The sequence below is a fragment of the Vigna unguiculata genome, chromosome 6 (genome assembly GCF_037176805.1).
Source record: "Vigna unguiculata cultivar grain cowpea cultivar isolate G323 ecotype 2 chromosome 6, ASM3717680v1, whole genome shotgun sequence".
NCBI classification, from domain to species: domain Eukaryota; kingdom Viridiplantae; phylum Streptophyta; class Magnoliopsida; order Fabales; family Fabaceae; genus Vigna; species Vigna unguiculata.
The window spans coordinates 48400190-48422394 of NC_140797.1; the positions used below are offsets into that span (position 1 = coordinate 48400190).

The window sequence follows — 22205 nt, forward strand, 5'->3', positions numbered from 1 at the left end:
TTTCTCCAATGAAACCCCTGTAAACCTAACATGTTTTCTGTCTCCACTAAAATAAAAAGTTAATTAAGCTTTTAAATTTGGTTAATATCTGATAAAAAATTAAATGTTTTTTACATAAATGTTTGATAAAAAAATATTGGAGAATGTTAACGGGTGTTCTCAAGGGTATTGGTTAAAGATAATTAATATGTTTTTAATTTTACAAGAATAATGCATAATTAACTGTAATATTAAATGAATCTTAACTTAATCATCATAAATGCAGTTTTACTTTATTTAAATGACAAAAATGTCCACAAATGAATACAACTCTAATTAATAATTTATTTGATGCACAATTATAATAAAAGTAAAAAAATAATTAAATAATAAAATAACTATTTTAATGTTTCTAAAAATTAAAATAAAATTAAACGTAAAAAAAGAAAATTAATTTGAAGGAGTGACAAAAAATATCATGAAGAAAGGATATATTTTTTCACATGAAAGTGCAAAGATCGTAAATTTCAAAGAGATTTTTATTTTCTATTTTTTATTTTCAAAATTTAAAGACTATATCTTTCAAACGTTTCAAACTTCTAGAAAGAGACTCTTCAGATATTTTTTGTCACTCTTTCAAATTAATTTTATTTTTTTATGTTTAATTTTATTTTAATTTTTAGCAATATTAAAATATATTTATTTCATTATTTAATTATTTTTAAAATTTTTATAGGTGTGCATAAAATAAATTATTAATTAGAGCAATATTCACTTATAGACATTTTTTACCTTTAAATAAAGTAAAATTACATTTATGATGATTACGTCAAAATCAATCTAATATTAGAGTTAACTATGAACTTATGCAAGAAGATTCAGGATATATCAATTATCCTTAACCAGTAGGCACTAGTTAGTAAGACAAAAAAATATATTTAAAAAATGTAAGCATCATCATCATCATTCTAAATAATCACTCGTTGGTAAAAAATCCATTAGACCGAAGACCTTCAAAACCTAACTGATAGAAATTTGCAATCATAAAAAAATTAAAAAATTATCCAGATATTCACCTCAACTTCCTCTTAAAATACCACATAAAGCTAAACCATAACTACTCCAAAGTACACCTCTAGCTGCGTTATAAAAGCGATGTTTTAATAATGCAAATATAACGTTCCTACAGTTTCTGATATTGAAATCTCATTACTTCCGTTTTGATATTCGCCTAACAATGCAAAGATAACGTTGCTGCAGTTTCTAATATTGAAATCTCATTATTTCCGTTTTGATATTCACCAAACACGTTACAACATTATTTTGACCGTTGTGAAAATGTTACAATTATCCAAGCAGGCCATGGAATTTTTAGCCCATCACAATTCTTTTATATCTTCAAGCTCTCTTCTCTCTCCTTTATTTTTCTTTTATTATCTTGGTTTATTTACTTTACTCTTTTAAAAATACCGTCTTGTTAGTTTTGAAACACTCGAAAGAAAAATTTGGGAAGTCCTTATTATATAGCGCAATATACTACGGGTAAGTTTTAAAGGGCAATGAATATACACATATCAGAAAATATTGTTTTGTTTGTGATTTATCATCTTTTCCAATACACTTTACATATATAAATTGTCATACTAGTAACGGGAACTTAGTTTATTTATATGGGATCATGCCCCTTCAAATTTTTTTGTTCTATGTATATAATATATATATATATATATATATATATATATATATATATATAATATATATATATATATATATATATATTTACATGAAAAAAAATTTAAAATGTCAAATGTGTTTTATATTATCATTTAAATATTTTACACTGTCTAACATGTTTCTGCTTTAATATTTGTTGGGAGATACGTTTGACATAAAAAAAATTCAACATAATTGTGTTAATATATCTATTAATTTGTTTAGATTAAAATTATTATATTCAGTCATCTGTAAAGTTTGCAGATCAAAATGTATGAATATTTTGATAATAACGAATCACTAACATTAAATTTTAAGGATTAAAAACATACTTAATTTTCTATCTTAACATCCTTTAGATTTTGTTTGAAGATTGGCCACTACATATCAGGTTCATGAAACCATTATTCCCTCACTCACCTTTCTAATATTTCAATAAAATGACATTCAAGAGAATTTTCATTTTGAATACGACTTTTTTTTTCTAAACAAAAATGACGAAAATAAATTTCTCCCTACTTTCTTTATTAAACTAGATCATTTTATTATCACGTAACCAATGAATAATTTTGCAATTTAAGACAAAAACTAGTTGTTTGAAAACGTGTTGTAATCGGTTATTTTTTATATATAAAATATAAACGTGATTTTTTAAAAATAAAATTAATTTAAAAAAATACCCAATTAAGTTTAGGTACTTTTTATTTATCAAAATAAAGTCGTTTATTATTTATGATCATCATTCCCCTCTTATATATGTATCAAGTCACACCAAGCTCGTACACATCTAATTTATGATTTTCCTTATGTAATGAAACCATCACTTTCATAATATTTGTTATTCATAAATTGAGGGATTATAGTGGTTAGATCTTCTAGGGCCACGTTATCCTCTGCATCCCAGAAAATTTATTACACACCTCTGTTATGTCCAAACCATATTCATTTTCATATATAACATTTAATGAGGGGACTCAGCATCCTAGTTTTAACCTTCTGTATATTTATTGTACGAGACTTTACCTAAAATGTTGCCCTTTCTTTATTGAAAAATATTTTTTAATTACTAAATTTTGAATTTTTATTTTACAATTTTAAATGTTATTTTTTAAATAATTTTTAACATTTTTGATTTTTTTAAACCGCTTAAAATATACTACATAATATTGTTAAAAAAATTATCAAAATTTAATAGTTAAAATATTATTATTCCTTTTTATTATTTTCTCTGTTCTGTTTTTGTAAGACGTGATATGTGTATTCATGTCAAACAGAGAAGTAACTAAAGAAAGGGTGAATTTTCTTGTATCCCAGTTTTGTTTTGTTTTTTTTTTTTCATTTTCTATTTGTTTAATTCTAGATCGAGTTTTTACAATATAAGCTACTATTGGTGCTCAAGTAGAGTCATATGATTTCTAAAATCTTATATCAATTTTTCTTCTAATGTAAAGGTCTTGAAAGTTTCTTTTAATATATATTTTTTTACTTTTGTGAATCAAGTTTTATTTAAGACTTAAAAACTAAAATTTATTGTTATATGGGCATACTCCAGTTAAAAATATTATAAAACTAAGGTGTAACCATTAAAAGGTTTTAAACCAACTAATATTAATGTGGTTATTTTATATTTATCTCACTTTCCGAAAGCATGTGGAATACAATATAATGTCATTGGTAGAACGGTGAAAGATGGTCCAATCTTTGACTACAAAAGATTCTTTAATTTTCAGTCTAAAATGAATCAATTTACAACTTCAAACAGCTATTACAATTACCAATGTTCTCTTTTATTTCAACCATGGAGGAAAAAAAAACAGAGAGAGAAAGAATAAGAGAATGATATATGTCGTTATATTAAAAAAAAAAAAACAAAATATAAGTAAATTAAACTTTTCGCACCAGATTCACAAAATTCATATATAATTTTCGTTCTATATGATTTTTTAATATTATTTTCACAAAATTATAACTATATAACTATATATATATATATATATATATATATATTAAATTGTATTATTTTAATTAATCAATCATAAAAATAATGAAATTATATTATTTTAATGTAATAAAAACAGCGAATACACGTGTATCCATTATAGTTATAGTAAAATAAACCATTGAAATAATATTACTAAAATAATAAATAAAATAAAATAATGATAATAAATAAACATATTTAATTATTTTTTTAGTCATTCATTTAATTCAAACAAATTTAATTATTATTAGTTTTTTCTGACTTTCCTTTTTTCCATATTTAATCTTTTGATCTTTAATTCCAGCAAAGTTTAATATGATATATTTTTTGAATATATAAGAGATTTGTACGAAAAAAAGAGAGTCCACCTTAGACTTTTCCAGTGCAGTATAAGATTCATTTGTCTGCATTTTCAGTGTTGGAGCTGACATAACACATTTCAGTTCTTCTATCTCATCATTTCTGAAAACTAAATTTTGAGCAAACACAGATTGAAAACCTGTATTTGATAATATGGCTTCCTTCTTAGTGTACTTGAGATCCTTCAACAATTTGTTTTATGATGTAGATGATGATAAAAGGGTGTTGCAGAAGAATAAACTCATTCAATTTAAAATCTGGAGTTGTTCATGATTACAACTATGACAACCACGGTTCAGAACAATGGGTCTGATTATTAGTATCTTGACCAACCATCTTCAGATCAAATCACACACGCCAGAGAATAAAGGTTTTTTTCTGAAAATAATTAAATTATACTCTGAGTTAGATCGCTTTTACTAATCACAGAGAAATAAAATTGATTTGGTAAAGTTTAAAAAGGAGGATACGAGAAATTATGGGTTCAATTCTCCAATTAACAAAATCTAATCACTAATAAGTACAAAAAAAAAAAAACCAATGATACTTTAGTTCACTTCTTTTGACCAATTTTTAAATTACCATTTTAATAATCATTAGATCATCACATCACATCATTAAAAATAATAAAAAAAGATGATCTAATGGTGATTAAAACAATGGGTTAAAAGTGGGTCAAAAGAATGAGTTAAAATATTATTTTCATAAAAAACATATTCTTGTTAAATCAAATACTATTATGAAACGTGCTTAAAATATCAAATAAACTTAACAAAATTTGATTAAAATGACTAAATACACGTATTTCAGAAAATAAATGACTAAATTAATTTAAAGTTTCAAAATTAACTAATTCCAAAATTCACTCAAAATTAAGAGACAGAAACATATTTAATCCTTAAACTAAAATAATTATAACTCAGAAAACTCACACGTTTAATAATACTATTTTCAATTTTATTCCCTCGTCCCACCCTATTTTATTTCACGGTTATCAAGTCCAGCAAAACAGTGTCTTACAAATTTTCTTGGCGAAGCAAATATGCTTCTATTAAACTTTAACTAGTTCATCGTAGTTTATAAAAGTAGTTAATTTACTTCATAACAATATTTAAGTTGAGTTTTTCTATAGGTAATATACGATGCAATTAAGAATAAGGAAACGGGTGAATAAATATTTGTTAATGCGATAATAAAAGCAGAAAATACTCAATCAAAATATATTTAATAACATTAACACTGTATTAAAACTTTAATAAATGTTTTCCGTACATTTATTAGTAATACAGAAATTTATTAATCCAAGTTAACTCCTTAAAAAGTTGTGTAAATTTTTTAATTCACCCTACAATATACATGAGTTATAATTGACCCTGAACACCAAACAACATAATTGCTATCTATGATAATTCTTAATTGCCTTTTTATTTTGTCTTAATTCTTGAATAGGATCCATTCTTTAAATAAAAAATAAATCTAAAAACTCAACGAGGTGTCGTGACAAGTCGTGAGACTAATAAATAATAGTTATTTAGGGTACATTATCCAGAAATATATTTTTGATAAATTAAAGAGTGTAGAGAACATTTATAGAAAACACGTATTTTTGCAACGTTGTAAATATATGTAATCATTTTACCTGAAATCATGGACCTAATGCAATTGACAAATGTTGTGTACATAGTAAGTTTAACAACTGTTAAGAAGTTTAAAATTAGAGGGGTCCAAGAAAAAAAAAAACTCTAAAACGCACATGAATAATAATTATTGAGAAAGCCGTTTTATTATGCACATTAATTTATTTTTTCAGTTTCTGTTAATTAGTATAATTCTTTTCTACACTCATTTATTTTTTTTCCAGATCCAATTTATTATTTTTATCTTGAACTTTATATGATTCCACATCATCAAGCAATTTACATTCAATCCAATCCTTAGTTAATTGAAAAACTTTAATTTCTGTCCGTAATTGAACTGTTTTATGTAACATGCATTTTTAAAATTATCGTCTTTGAAGTTGATTGTTATTAATTAAAGTAAAATTTATGATTTTAAGCTTTAGTAATTTTACTTTCAATTTATGTAAATTCCATGAGTAAAACTTATAGAAAAAGTATTTTTATTTTTATTTTTGCAATTTTAATTATGAAAAATGAAGTTTCAATGACCATGAATGGTTAGATTTAATCTATTGAACAGTGAATTGCGCAGCGGATGTAGTTATTTTATATGATTTTTTGTTTTGTTTTGTTATTATTTAAATTGAAAATAAAAAATACTATTAATCCAAAAAGAAAAAAAAAATCGTTATCGTAGGGTCTTGGTTGGGTCTAATTTATGAAAAGAAATGACCAAAAATACCCAATTATTAATTTTTTGGGCGAATTGTAGTTTCCCAAAAATAATGAGAGTACTATTACTAGTAGTTGTTAAAATAGAGGGTGGAGGAGTTGCACACGTAATAACATCACTGTTTAAATAAAATGGGCACGAGTTTGAAATTTCTACAAAAATTGTTTGGTGTGGATTTTTTTTTCGGATAAAAGTTGGGACCAATTGCTTTTTTTTTATACTATAATTTTCAGAATCACACTTCACTTAATTTACTTACTTTAAGATTTTCCCCTTCTTGTAATTTTCATTCGAGAAAAAACAAAAAAAAAAATGTTTTAAGGATGGTAAAACTCAGAAATTCCATGCGTTTCCGATGATTTAAAACACCAAAAAAACCACAATGAATGTTTGCGGGGATATTTATTAAAGTAATAAAAGAAGGAAAATAATAAAGAAAAAAGTATAATAAATATTTAATTTGAGTACTTTGCATTAACTGTGTTGAATAAATATTTTGAGTGCATTAATTAGTTTGCAAGTTACATTTAGCAGCTTTAAAAAAATATAGATAAAAATAGGATTATGACCGACAAGGGCGTGACATGCACCGTTTCTAATTAACTTGAAAACCGTTTAAATACAATTTAGAAAACTGAAAACCGAAAAAACTGATTTATTCAGAATAAAATATGGGCAATGAAAAATAATGTAGTGTGTAGAAAGAGAGAGCATGCAAGGAAATTTAGAAGAGAATGTAAAGCGACAGCGTTTAATATGAGAGGAGGGAAGTCAAATGTGGGAAGGTGGGTCCCAGCGTGAAACATAGTTTGTCTTTGTCTGAAGAAGGCATATAAATGAGATATGGGAGAAGGAAGAGGAATGGTAGAAGAAGATGAAGAGGGTGTTGTTGTTCATGTGTGAGCAAGGTCAATGTCGATGTCAGCATTCCATGGCCATGTGAAACTCGTTTCTACAATTTGTAGTGAAATTACCAAAACGCCCTCTCAACTCTCATACTCGTTCCAATTAAGGTGAGCACAGAGAGAATGTGAGTGAGGAGGGAGTGAGGGAGAAGCAAAGAAAAAAAGCGGTTTCAGTTTTGTTGTGAATGGAGGGTCACGGAGGAGGGACGAGAGGGGAGGCGGAGCGGTGGCTATACACGGCGAACAAGGTTTTAAGCGCACGTGACTTGCACGGGGCTCGCTCATTTGCGATTCGAGCCCGAGAGTCCGACCCGAGATACGAGCCCACCCAGCTTCTTCTCACGGTTATCGATACCCTCATGGCCGGCGAGGCCCGGATCAACGACCACCTCGACTGGTACGCCATCCTCCAAGTCCTCCGTTACACTCAGAACATCGACTATATCGCCGCGCAGTACCGCCGCCTCGCCACCCAGCTCGACCCTCACCACAACCCGTTTGCCTTCGCCGCTCACGCGTTTACTCTCGTCAACGACGCCTGGTCCGTACTCTCCAACTCCACCAAGAAAGCCTACTACGACACCCAACTCAGACTCCTCACTCAACCCCCTCCCCCGCCTCCTCCTCCACCGCCGCCGCAACCTCCCGCTCCTCCGGTTACCTTTTTCCCGATTCAACCTCCGCAACCGAACTTAAACCCGAATCCGACTCCGACCCCGTACCAAGTCCCTCAGCGGGAGAAAAGCCCCAGGCCTTGGGTGGAGGTGGAGGTTCCGAGTCAGGAGGACAATGCGAGCGAGTTGACTCGGGAGACTGAGACCGGGAGCGAAGGGGCGAGTTTCTGGACCGCATGCCCTTATTGTTACGTTATGTACGAGTATCCGAAGGTGTACGTGGATTGTACGTTGCGGTGTCAGAGTTGTCGGAGGGGGTTTCATGCGGTGGTGGTACGGCCGCCGCCGGAAGATGGTCTTGGCTCGTTTAGCAGTTGGGGTTTTTTCCCCGTGGGGTTTTCTGGAGATTTTAGAGACATTAGCGGTTCTTCTTCGAAGTGGAACCCTTTTTCCCCTTTGATTCCTTGCGCTTTCAAAGGGGAGGAGCAGCAGGGTGGGAAGCAGCAGAAGGAGCCTTATGTTTTCTACGATGATGACGCGTCCGCGGAGTTCGCGGAGGGTTCCGACACGACGAAGGATGATTCCGATGATGATGATTGGCATGGCGGGAATCAGAAAGGGATGGCGACGGAGACAAAGAAGAGGACGAGGAAGAGGGGGAGGAAGAGAAGAAATGGTAGCGGTGGTGGTGTGAGGAGGGAACCGATTGAGAGGCCTAGGAGAGGGGTCCATAGTCATAGTGGTGGTGGTGGGGATGTTAATGGGAATGTGGAGAATGGTGAGGTTGCGGATGTTGATGGTGTTGCGGCGGCGGCGGCGCCAGATTCTGGTAAGAAGGGTGCGTTGGGTGGTTGTAGGAGGAGGAGTGAGAGGAACTTGGGGAAGTTGGATTTGAATGTGGAGTTCAGCAATGAGGTGGAGGAGTCTTTGCATGAAGTGGATGAAGGGAATGAAAATGGGAATGGGAATGCTGAGGATAATATTGAAGGGATTGGGTTTTTTGAGGGGCTGGACGAGTTCCTTAGTAGCTTGCCTATTCTGAATGCTGTTGCAGATGACAAGGTTAAGGGTCATTAGTTCTAGGTTGTCCACCCTGCTTTTTTGTTGTGTTAGATGATGGTTACTTTCTTGTATGCCGGTACTCGTGGCACCAAATGAAGCTGATGAGCTCCTTTTTTGTTCTTGTTTTGTTAGTCTTTTAATAACTTTCGCCAAATACTTCCTCGCCAAGTTTTCAACTATCTGAGGAGTATTTCTTTTCTTTCTCTCCTGTTCTGTTCTGTTTTGTTCAGGAAGGATATATTACTCATTCAACTTTAATCTACTCTCTCTCTCTAACAATCACATGCAGTAGATTATTTTTGTTGGCAGACTAACTAATTAGGCAAAACATGCTCGCATTGTTTGTTTTCATGTTCTATTGATTCAGTTGTATTGTGCTGTTTTATCTATTGGGTTCTTCTTTGGTAATTTTGTGGCTTTTCTGAACAAGAAAAGTTTTTGCTTGCTAATTGTTCCCCCTGTTCCATGTAGTGAATGGGAAAAGTTGAAGCTTTTTTATCTTGGAGCATTACTGGTACTCCCTCTCAGTGTCTCATTTCACCAAAGTAGTGTTTTTTAAAATGCAATAAGATCAGGTCTTTGGTTGTACTGTTAGATGGTGGTGGTTTAGGACACTTGACCAAGCTTTTAAAGTGCCAAATAACTGGTATTTGCCTACAAGTCCAATGGTGTGTATGTGTTTTGGTATGTTATTATTCTTCCACAAATGCTACTACCATACTCTTTTTAAGTTCCTACACACACCCCTTACTGTTGGTTGAAATTGATTGGGATTCATGGAATGTCTAATACTATATCATCCACAATTTCATTTCATGTGATTAAATAAATTTTACTTAACATGTTACTAGCATCTTTTTTTTTTTTTTTTTTAAGATTTACCTATAAACTATTGAATTTGTACCTTAAATTGTTGTTCCTGTGCCTGTGCTTTTGTTCGCTTTCAGTCAGAAACAGGCTGATATAGTTAACATCTGCTTGATATTAAGCAAAAATCAATGCGGCGAGTAAGTATTAGTCCTCTTCTTCCTTTCTGCTGTGCATTTGAATCTTGGGAAGGATTCAGCAGAAAGAATAACTTTCTGCTATGCAAAAATGAATCTTGAGTTTTTAAGGGTACTTGTTAGCTACCTCAATCACTAATAATTGAATACGTGCATGGACCAGAGATTGGGGTGTCATAAATATGTTGAACTATTTCCATTTTTCTTTCTTCTAAAATTGTAATGCTTCCAATGTAGGTCTGGTCCCTCACTCGTAGGCTTTTATCAGACTCACGAGGATCATTCCAACAAAATCATTTGACTCAAATCAAACATCCTAATTTGATTAAATTAGGTCTGCGTTTGAACATGCTTTTCTGTCCATTTTTCCCTCGTCCTGCGCCTCTTTGTTTAAAATTTCACTGAAACGTTGATTTATTTGTTAAAATAAGTATTAACGATTATGCCGGTTTTATAAAGTATGAAATTAGAAATTTTGCTTCTGATTTTAATTATAACTGTGTTTGTTTATAAACTTTATTATCAGTTAATTTAATTCCTTATAATTTAATTGGACTAAACAACAGGCCGGTTTGGGCCAAAAAAGCCCAATCTAACGTAGTCTGTAAGTTGTTACTTGTAGATCCAAATCTTTCCGAGAAACCATTAGGGTTGGATGGTTTCAATTTGTGTGGGTTTTGGTTAAGGTGCTTGGATTCGCATGCTTATGTACTTAATTCGGTTCAAATTTATTTAATTGTTCGAAATTAAATTTTATCCTTTTATTTGTAATTATTTTTCTTGTAAAATTTTCAGTTATTTTTTTAATGTTTTTAATATAAATTAATTAAGTTCACTTCTAACCTCAGTATAAAAAGACTTAAATACTACCATTTACGACCTGTTGCCATTTCTGTTTTGCAAATAAAATATTTTGTTGTCCACAAAATTAATGCTTTTAAGATGTAAATCACCATGTTTGGTTTTTTCGAGGATTGTTTTTGGGTAAAAATGTTAACTATTTTTTTTTATTAAATTGGTATTTTTCATATAATTACTTATGCATTTTTTTTTTTAAAGTTAAGTGAAAACAAGGTCAAAATAAGGCGTTTCATAAATTATTTTGAAGAGTTTATTAAAAAAATTGTAAACAATTTATGAATACATAATAAATTATTTAAAATTTGCCAACACTTACATAAATGTTTATACCATAAGATATATAAATAATCAATTTTTTAAAATCACAGATTTACAAATTTAGAGAATTATTATAGTTTTTTGTCTCCAAAACCAGAATGGATTAACATCAACATTTAAAGAATAAAGTAAGTTAATATATTATATTTATTTTCTGTAGCAATGGCACAGACCGAGTAAACTTACTTTTAATGTAGGCAAATCCAAACTCATTATGATCCTACCCAACTATTAACATAGTTTTTACATACTTAGAATCTGCCTCAATCTGTGCTATTGCTGTTTCATTTGTTGTCCTTTTTGCAACAATTGTTTCAGTTTCTCATCATTTTACACGTGTAATCCATATAAATAGACGTCTTGGCTAAATGTGAGCTACAATCTCAAAGACAAAGATTCTCCATTCTCAAGCATTTGGAATTTTTGATGTTTTTTTTTTCTTGTCGTCTTATGCTCTGTTTACGCGAAGAATAAAATAAAGAAGAAAAGCAACAGAGGACAAAGGAATTCAAAAATAAAATACAACCAAACTTTATTTCATTGTTCTTACTTTTTTAACAAATTAAAACAAAAAAAGAAGAGAGAAAATATTCATCTCTTCTTTATTTTATCCTCTCTAATTCCATCCCTGTGTTTTATCATTCAAACACGGAGTTCAAATTCTTTATATCATTGCCAAACATGAATGGACTTGTTGGATATAAACTCTAGAGAATTTCTAAGGTCCTAATTCCCTTATGGTCAAAGTAGCTTTTCTAAAGGAATCTCAAATTTGCACCATTCATGTATAGTGATTAGATAAAAACAAACACTTATTTTCACATTTAATTTTAGTCTTTTAATTATTTTCATTGATTTATCATATTTTTTAAATGATTCCCATATCACCTAGAAGTGACTAGTCATACATCTGGTTTTTTTTTTTTTTTTTCTACAATATTGAAAGATGAATTTGTTATCTCATATGTGTAAATCTTCCATCACAAATATATTATGTTGTTATTATTATCATGTTGTTATTATCATCATTAACATAAAAAACAATGAAATAACTCAAACTGTACCTAACTCATAGTTAAACAAAAAAAATTACAAACAAAAAATATCTACTTATCAGAAGAAATAACAGTAGAAATAGGGTGTATGATTGATCTGATATGAACACAGGCTTATATCTGCGTCTCTTGATCTATCTCTGAATTTCCTTTTGGGGGTACTTTCTATTTTCACCGTACACATGTAATATTCTAGAACTTTCCAAAAATTTACTTGGTCTTATCCTCTTGTGGGCTTAAATGGAATTGTGATCTGTGAGAGAGGTCAGAAAGTCAAAAGCAAAGGTTGAGACAGAGTACCATCACCACATCATGGGTAACTGGTGGTGGAGGAGCAAAGGAATAACCTTTTTGTTGTCCCTTTTACCTTTGTTTAAATACCTTGATTTCTCCGTCTTTCTTGGAGACAATCCAGCAACACATGACTCTAACCAACTTCACCAACTACTATTTTAATTCCCAACAAAACAATGCCTCTTTTATTCACACTTCAACCTTGTTTTCAGTTTCATTTCAGTAATGGCAGTTCCTGCACCATTCTCTCTTTCCTCTGATCCCTTTGCTTCCAAACCTGCCACATCAACGGTATTTATTGTTCTGTACTCACATCTCGTGTTTTATCTCTAACATGCCCATTTTCTTATTCTACTTGTGAATTTTGAATGCACTAATCGTTATAGATAAGCAGATCTTTGGTTACTCCGCGCCGAAAAAGGGGAACTTTGAGCATACCCATTTCAGTTTCTTCACGGCATTTAGGTCAGTGCCCATCTGCCTCTGCTTCAATCATGCTCGGTTCTCTTATTTTCTAGTCTTGTGTTGATTTTCATGTCTTGGGTGTTCGTTCCTAGCTAGTTTAATTAGCTGAAACTTGCAAGATCCAATCTTTACTTTGTTTAGTGGATTTGTAAATGTTAATCTGGCAAAGATAAATGAAAATGGTTATAAACGTTGAGTATCCCCTAAACATTGAGTGAAAAACGAATTTAATGGGTAAAACTGAGTATTCTCCGTTCTGATCCCTAGCTGATTTAGGTTACAGAATTGCAGATGCCTTGTGCTTAGTTGCTTAATGATATTGCAATCTTCTCCTGTTTGATAACTTTAAATATGTTAATACTCAATCTATTAATGAGTATGCAGATCTAATGTTCCTTCCGTGTAATCAGTATGTTCGGGCCCAAATTCTAACATTTGTCTGAATAGATTACAGTTTTTGCAGCTATTTCGTAGAAGTAAACACAATTAATTGATCAATTCTTCCTTTTCTTTTTACGTGCATTCTATATGATGTTCTAATGTTTGCAGGAGAAATCAAGGTTGCACTTTAAAGGCTTCAATGGGGCCTCCGGGATTTACAGAGAAACTTAATAACAACAAGCTAAGTACTTTAGTTGATGCTGAAGATGGGTGTGATATATTTAATGACCTGAAAGACAGGTTTCTAAATTTTAAAAAGAATAAATACTTGTAAGCTTCAGAAAGCCCTTATTTGAAATGTTCATTTTTTATGCCTAGTTTAGGGAAAAGAAGCTTATATAATACTGTTTATTTTATGGCAGGAAAGACATTGATCACTTTGAAAATCTTGCGAAGGTTCAAACACCAAAGGTAATTGACCTCTGTCTTCTGTCTCCTATTTTACCTATACACCCTTTCGGCCAAGCCTTTGGTTGTTTATTAATTTGTCATTTATGGTTTGGTTCTTATTCCATTTAGTTCATTTCATGTTTTCTACTGAAGCATTAATAAATAAGCATTCTTTACTAACAATTGCCAGAACAGTTCATGGTTATTGCTTGTGCAGATTCTAGAGTATGCCCCTCTAATATCCTGGGATTTCAACCAGGTGAAGCATTCATGATTCGCAATATTGCTAATTTGGTTCCTACCTTTGAGGTACAAGTCTCACTGCAATTGGTTTGGCTGCCAGTGTTGACCATATTATTATTATTGCTAATTTCTGAACGAAAGAGATACCCTTCTAATTCCTTTTTCCCGGTGCAGAGTGGACCCTCAGAAACAAATGCCGCTTTGGAATTTGCTGTGAACTCCCTTCTGGTAAGCATTTTTTTTACTTAGAATTTGTAAGGCAAGATTCATCCTCATCATTTGAAACTTCTAATGCTCTTGTTACTTTATCTATCATCTATTTAATTATTCTCAGTTTCTTCTGGCGGATTGCGTAGTTTTTTGAAGTTCAAAATGACTTTTGTTAAATATCGACTGATTTTATGATAACTACAACTTTTATGTAGAGATTGAATTTTTTGTGTCTTATTTATTTATAAAAGCAATGCTAAGTTGATTGCAAAATACTTCATTGAACTTGGAAACAAGCGAAATCGACCGTGTTTTAATAACATCTCATAAGACATAGCGTCTAGTACTCGAGGCTTGCAAGAAATATCTGCAAAATATTTGATTGCATAAGGTTCTAATAATTTTCTAAATTACTGGTCCAAAAGCTCTGAGATTTGTTCTTTCATTCGTTGCAGGTTGAGAACATCTTAGTCATTGGCCACAGCTGCTGTGGCGGTATTCGTGCCCTGATGAGTATGGAAGATGATGATGTTGAAAAAAGGTACTTAATTTTGGATTTGGTTGTCCTTAAGCTTTTTTGGAATGAAATGTGCCATACATTTCTAAATTAAAAATATACTTTTGTATTGGTAGTTTTATAAAAAGTTGGGTCATTGGTGGGAAGAAGGCAAGAACAAAAGCCAAGGCTGCTGCTTCTAACCTCAGCTTTGATGAGCAGTGCACGCATTGTGAGAAGGTGATATATACATTTTTGTTCTTAGATTTATGTGTGTGTGTTTGTATTATGTTTTCTGTTGCTTTTTCATTCTGTTAATCCTTCTCCCCAGTTTTGGATTTTTGTATCTAAAAATACTTGATTGTAATGTATAATTGGGGATTTGAATGTTGACTCCTGTATTGGCTTCCAATGCATTGTAGAAATGAAATCTGTCAAAAAGAAAAGATGCCTCGATGAATCACTCTGCCCTATTTTCTGACAGTCCTAACTCCTTAACTGAAGTTCATGTTGAGAAATCAAACACCTTTCTGCAAAATGTTGAATACTTTCAAGTTTAATGCTTTAGATGTTCTTGTTATGCAGGAATCAATCAACCATTCCTTGTTGAACCTACTTACTTACCCCTGGATAGAAGAAAAGGTGGCGAATAAAGAACTCTGTATTCATGGTGGTTACTACAACTTCGTTGACTGTTCATTTGAGAAATGGACACTTGATTACCGGGGAACTAAGTTGGAGGAAAATGGCAGAATTGCTGCCAAAAACAAAATATTTTGGCGTTGAAGTTTGAACATTTATTTTCCTGTGTAATGCATCGAAGTTTGCATAGGCCGAGTTATGTATTTTGTAGTATTTATTAGATAGATATATGGATTGATTTGAATAAACCCCTACCATGTGAGTGTGTCTGTTGTAGCATTTTGAAGAAACGTTGAGGTCATAATGTACTCTTGGTTTGATGAAATCTATGTTATTTGATTCCCTCTCAAATATGTTTATTCTGTTTTCCCAATAATCTACACGGGTTTTCTAAATGTTGTTTAAACCACACTCTTCAGAATTATTTCCCCACCAACCCACCAATTTTCCTTTGAAGGATTTGCTTTGTCAAATGATTTTGAATCTACTAATCTTTTGGAAATGACATTTCAAAATGTTTTTGAATTCAGTTTTAAAGATGTCAGTTTATAATGATAAATGTATAGGTTATTTCCTCACTGAATTATATGAAATAGTTAAATATTTATTCTGGATTATATATCTTATATCTTTCATTCCATAATTAAGTTTTATAGAATGTTTTTGAAATATATGTAAAGTTTTTTTTATTGCACTTTAAATAACATTTTCTGAAAGGTGTAAAAACTCTGAAAGGTTACTTTATCATTCCAGTGTATTGGAGAGGTACAAGAATCAATTATAGGAGTGCAGGAAATAAATTGCTTGTGCTTCATTGCATGTTTGTGCAGGCCTAATGGGATAGTGGCATGGCCCAGACCAGTTGAACAATATGATAGACAAAAGCTAATTACAGCTAGAAAGTTAGAGTTAATTTTTGTATAAAACAATAGATTATATATTAAGTAATAGATGTAAAGTAAACAAATAGACAAATTTAAATGATATTTTGATATCAAATTTTATTTTATTTGATTGATACAATTATATTATTGGTTATTTATAATTAATTTTAAACTGTTACAGTTTTTATTTATAGATTAATGATTTCAATTACATTTTTTTTGGTTTAAATTAAAATACCCTTTTCATATTATATATTTTACTACTAATCTTATACAATATTTTAAAACAAAAATAAACTTCACAATTTCATTATATGTTGATTTGAGTAGTAGTTAACATGCTGCTATAAAATCTACCTTATTTGAAAAGGGGTAAAACGCAAATTTATTAAGAATTAGAAGGAGAAATGTAAAGTTATAAAAAAAGATTTGAAACTAGACTTGTACAAGTTTTGAATAAACTTATTTACCAAATACCCTCTCATTCAAAATAATAATCTTTCTAACTTTTTAATTTTTTTTGTTTTAAAATAATAGTTCCTTTAGTCTTCTTAAGCTATTTTAAAAATGATTTTTTTTCCTACGACATCCTATTATTTGTATCGGAAAGAGACACAGAATTTTTGAAAAAGAGAAGATATTTTTGTTCAAGTTTCTATCTATTAAGTAATTCTTAAACGTTTAATATGATGTTAAAAGAATAATTTTGAAATAGAGAAAATACTATTTATTTATGAGGCCAAATAAGATTTTTCACTAATAAAAGAATTAGAAAGTAACTAAAAGTGAGTTTACCAAATACAATGGACTGCTTGTCCTAATTATTAGTTATGAACTAATTACTGGTTATAAGTATGAATTAAAATTTCACATTAGTTATTAATAATAAAATTAAATAGTATATAAGAAAAATATTATAAATCTTTTATGTCAAGGTTTTGTGTTAAAAATGTTGTGAATTCGAGTTAAAGTCGATGTTACATTAATATAACTTTTCCCTAATGAATTCTTGGTGACCTAATTTAAACCATTATAATAAAAACAACAATACCATAATCACTACAACATCTTGATGAGAAATATATCACATAAAAAGAAACTCGGTCTTGAACTCAGTCTTGAGGAATTCTTGGTGACCTAATTTAAACCATTATAATAAAAACAACAATACCATAATCACTACAACATCTTGATGAGAAATATATCACATAAAAAGAAACTCGGTCTTGAACTCAGTCTTGAGGAGTAGATCGTAAGGAATAATTCATGTAATTATTGATTGATGAAAGTAGTGATTGGAACTTGATTTCATGAAATTCATCAAGTTTTGTCTTCGAAATAGGCTAAGAAACACAACGGCTTACCTTTTGTAATTTTTACTATGTCAGCTAGGCCTAGGAATTATCTTATTCTGTCTGGCAGAAAAAGGATGTTACATGCAATGCCAGTAAGACATGGTAAACCAAACAAAAGTTCTTCAGGAAAGAAGTTAATTCATTGCAGTTCTTCCTCATTCTTATCTTTTTGTTTATTTTGAACCATAAAATAATGTCACATCTTATTGATTGAATTTCAGGGATATAGCTGATTAGCTGTTTCTGCCAGTTACATGATTCTTTAATAATTCTGTTATCATTGTAGCTTTTAGAACATGCATGTGTCCACTTCCTGCACATCAGCACATGAAAGTGTTTGGTATCGGATATAGACATTCATGTTGGACATAGTTGTACAATCTACTACGTTTCCTCACTTTTCTGGTTGTAAATACATAACATATAGTCATTTTATACAATGCTGTCATGTGCTTCAAAAGGGTGGCCAACGCAGAAATTGTGCTATTTCATGGCCATGTTCATTGCGGGAGTTTTTTCTTCTGGTGTTTCAATTGAGTTTCTTGATCTGATGAAACAGAGTGATGAAATGATGTAATAAATATAAGATGCACTACTGAGGTAATCAATCAAAATATATTTTCTGATGTACTCTAGTTTTAACGAGACCAAGGCTTGGAATCAATACAAATATATAAAACTTCTGGAATTTAATATATATCTTGCTGTGATAGAATGTTATATCCTAATCTTTTTATGCGTGTAAGCGAGAAAAAAGGTCTTAATTCAACTGAAAATAGAATTCTCTCGAAGCATAGAATGCTTTATCAATCTTTGGTCCATACCAGAACTATAAGATTTACGAGTTTGAAATTCTGCATACTAAAGTTATGAATGCAAACAATTTAAGTTCCGGGTTTTTAATTCCATCTATTTGTATTCTCTTCAGATAGGTAAGATCTGAGCTGTAGTATTTGTTCATTATTTATACACCATACAGAAATTATCCAAGCATTCATGGCCACATTGCACTTGTCTGCATTATTTAAAACTAAAGAACAGTTCAGGTTCTAGATGCAGGACATTGTATGAACTGCATCATGTAACTTCATCCTCCCAATTAGAGGCCTCCTTCTGTACAGCAAGGTGATGAATACTATTCATTCTGACATTTAAGAATCAGCCACTACATAGAACAAGTTGTTTCTGGTTTCACTGTCACTTCTGCAAATTGCACATGTCTTTTACTAATACAAGCTGTGCATCTTAATTATGTACTACAAGACAACAATTTTGATGACTGAAGATTATTACTTCTCATTGAAATATTTTATTTGACCCTGACATAGTTAATCATTAAAGACGGAAATCAAATCTCGAAATTCTGAATACTATAGTTGACACGATTTTATGTTCTGGCATACTGCATTATATATGAATTAGTTTTACATCTGTTTCAGTAGTTTCATAAAATTTACCAAACTGCAAGATTTACATTGTGTTTCATCACGTATATGAGTAATTAAAAGTAAATGAATGAGGTTAAGGAATCTAGCTGTAGGTAGCAGAGAAGAAGCGGATAGAGTGATGTGCATGTGGCTGAATCTGTGTTTGGAATACTATCATGATAAGTTGAACAAAAGCCACAAGTTATCCATAATGAGACAACATAGTCTACTATGTTCTTTTGGTTTATTACATGTGCCAGCTTCATTCTGTGGATTTGACCCCTCCAATATGACAAAATGTTTCATTTTATCGTCTGGTAAAGCTGGAGCCAACGAGTTCTTATCTCAATACCTTCTGGCCCAAACCTTTCATGCTCAACTTTTTTGTTGTCTGGTAAACTTCACTCTCCACCATAACTTCACTTCCCCTCCTCCACTGAAGTGCCACCACAACATTACTATTATTATTATTATTATCCAAAGTATGATTACTTTAGACATCACAGAGTCACTGCATGCTATTACCATGTTTTGTGTGGAATTGCATGCATGTACCCGCGAATGCTGGTTTAATACAGATATCATTGAGCAATTCAGATTATTACGTTGTTTCACCAGCACATCCTTAACCAAAAAAAGTAGTTTTTTCTGGTTGACTATAACATCTTGTATATCTCTTATGAACGCAGAATGAAAAACATCGACTTACATCTGATTAAAACTTGTCTTACTAATGTTGAGAAAAAAGCTCTCATAACATCGACCACAAAGAATATAATCCTGTCAACGCTGCTAAATGAAAAAAGAAGTTTAACTGCGTGTATTTGGTTATGTTTGTCACTAAAAAGTAATTGTTTACTTTGCTAATACACTGTTCTCTCATAAAATAAGCTACTGTCATCAAATTAGCATCGTCAATCATGCACTGACGTTGAAATATTGTAAAGTGTCTTGTGTGATTGACATGATGTGTATTTTCAGATTCGCATGGCACTGGAACACTGGTAACATGATTTAAGTAGATGCTGATATGATTAATTTGTGAGGCCAAAATTAATCTTGAAATGCAGACATTGTTGATAGTATGAATAATACGGTATAGTATAAAAGAATTTATAGTTAGTTTAAGTGTTAACATCCATACTAATACATGGCAATAATGGGTATCCATGTGCAGCAGCATTGAATGTCATCTATAAAAGGGCACCAAGAGGCGAGTAGTACCTCAAGCTTAGCAAAACCAACTTTGTTTGCAGAGAGAATTGATTAAGAAAGGTGGTGGAACAATGGGTCGTAGCAGTTTGTCAATGGTTTTAAGCGTGGTGGTTCTAACATTTTCATGGATGATGATTGAGTCAAGGATCGCAGTGGCACGCGTGGTGCCAAAATCAGAGCTTCCATTGGACTCGAAAACTGCGTTACCTACTCTTCCAGTGCCACTCCCAGCTCTGCCGGTGACAGTTCCTGATCTGCCGGTGCCAGTTCCTGATCTGCCGGCGCCACTTCCTTCCCTGCCAGTGCCACTTCCTCCGGTGCCAACTACTTCCCTGCCGTCCCTGCCGTCCCTGCCACTTCCAACGCTAAAGGTTGAAGGTGTGAAAATCCCATGAGCACTTACATTTCCTGAAATGTATCAGTTACTATTACTACTACTGCTTTTGTTCTAGTGACTTCCACTGTTACTCATTCACTCTACTGTTTACATTTTGTTCTTCTTGTTCTTGTCCAAGGTTGTTTAAATTGTACTTACTTTAGTTGTCATTCAATAATGTAATCTTCGGTTTATATTATATGTTGTTTCACTCACTTTATTTATGTTGTGTCAATTTCTAACTAAAGCACAGAGAAGAAAACTCTGGATGACATAGACTACTACTGCAAAGACAGGTCCAAGTAAACCTCAAACCTCATTAACAACAGAATATGTATGGAAAATAACTTCCAATTATGATGGTAATTTTTAAATGAATCACACTCATGATGTTGATACAAAAGTAACTTTATCAGACATCGATTGATATCGATTAAAATACACTTTACTAAAAAAAATCTAGCTAAAATTGATTTAAAGGTAACAGTAGTCAACATCGATAAAAAAAACCTAATCCTAATCACAAAAATAAAACATAATCACAACTCTAGATGAACAAAAATTGTGATAATTATATGTTTTAAAAAATAATATTAAGTTAACCATGCTTGAATCTCGGCTAAACCAACGATGTTTCATACATGTTATTTGATATTTTCAAAAGTTAAATTTACATCGACTTTTATATATATATATATATATATATATATATATATATATATATATATAATTTAATCATATTTTTGGGTAATGTAAGGGCCTTCACCTCGAATATAGCTATTTTACATTTTTATATATTAGTTAAACTAATACAATAACTTTGTTAAATTAGTATAACTATCAATTAATTTCATATTTAAACTAATAGAAAATGATTTTTTGACAACTAAATTTTGACAACTTTCTCTTATCATTTTACATGCTATTTTTTAAGTGATTTTCCATTTTTTCTTTTTTCTCATTTTCAATATTCAAAAACTACTTAGAGAATGACTGTAAGAAAAAGTTGTCAATAATTAATAGTCAAAATATTATTATCTTAAATTAATATATCAATTATAACATCTATATATTATATGATCATCAAAAGGTTTTTTTAAACTACATAATCATCACCAATCTTATGATAATATAAAAATGAATTATTATTTTATTATAATGAAGGCACGTATTTAAATAAATTATATATAATTATAAAATAAAATCTACGTAAATAATATGAAGTTGGTGTATATACTTTTAATAATATACATCAATGAACACACTGTACACCACAAAAATGAAACTGAAAGAAGGACCAGTTATACCGTGTGAAAGTTCGACATATGCCCACGTGAAAAAGAATTCGTGACCGTCGATTGAATGGTCCGAATGTTACCACGAAAACCTTCTTTCTAGGTAAATCACCCAAAAATTATAGTTCCATGTAATAACATAATAATGGATATTAAATTTTTAAATTAAAAAAAATTCTTAAAATATTATTATTTTAAGTTGTTAAGTAAGTATTTATTTCATGATTTCAAGATACCACATAGTTAAAAAAAATGAATCACCTTAAAA

At 31.0% G+C, this 22205-nt stretch overlaps 3 protein-coding genes across 4 annotated transcripts; all 3 read left to right on the forward strand.

The window, feature by feature from the left end:
* The first annotated feature begins 7237 nt into the window (after window positions 1-7237).
* LOC114187919 (uncharacterized) lies at window positions 7238-9245 on the forward strand. The gene has a single exon (XM_028076337.2). The coding sequence runs from the start codon at window positions 7476-7478 to the stop codon at window positions 8979-8981; it is 1506 nt and encodes a 501-aa protein (XP_027932138.2). The 5' UTR covers window positions 7238-7475; the 3' UTR covers window positions 8982-9245.
* A 3251-nt stretch (window positions 9246-12496) lies between these two features.
* LOC114187920 (beta carbonic anhydrase 5, chloroplastic-like) lies at window positions 12497-15736 on the forward strand. 2 transcript variants are annotated; one of them, XM_028076339.2, is made up of 9 exons: window positions 12497-12789; window positions 12893-12963; window positions 13513-13674; window positions 13767-13815; window positions 13990-14103; window positions 14212-14265; window positions 14703-14788; window positions 14881-14983; window positions 15329-15736. In XM_028076339.2, the coding sequence occupies exons 1-9, from the start codon at window positions 12724-12726 to the stop codon at window positions 15527-15529; spliced, it is 906 nt and encodes a 301-aa protein (XP_027932140.2). In that variant the 5' UTR covers window positions 12497-12723; the 3' UTR covers window positions 15530-15736. The 2 variants fall into 2 exon arrangements, with proteins under 2 accessions (XP_027932140.2, XP_027932141.2); XM_028076340.2 differs by having other exon boundaries at window positions 12619-12789; window positions 12885-12963.
* Window positions 15737-20268: 4532 nt separating this feature from the next.
* Window positions 20269-20857, forward strand: LOC114187541 (uncharacterized). The gene has a single exon (XM_028075817.2). It carries the CDS (start codon window positions 20338-20340, stop codon window positions 20659-20661), a length of 324 nt encoding a protein of 107 aa, XP_027931618.2. The 5' UTR covers window positions 20269-20337; the 3' UTR covers window positions 20662-20857.
* Window positions 20858-22205: the final 1348 nt, after the last annotated feature.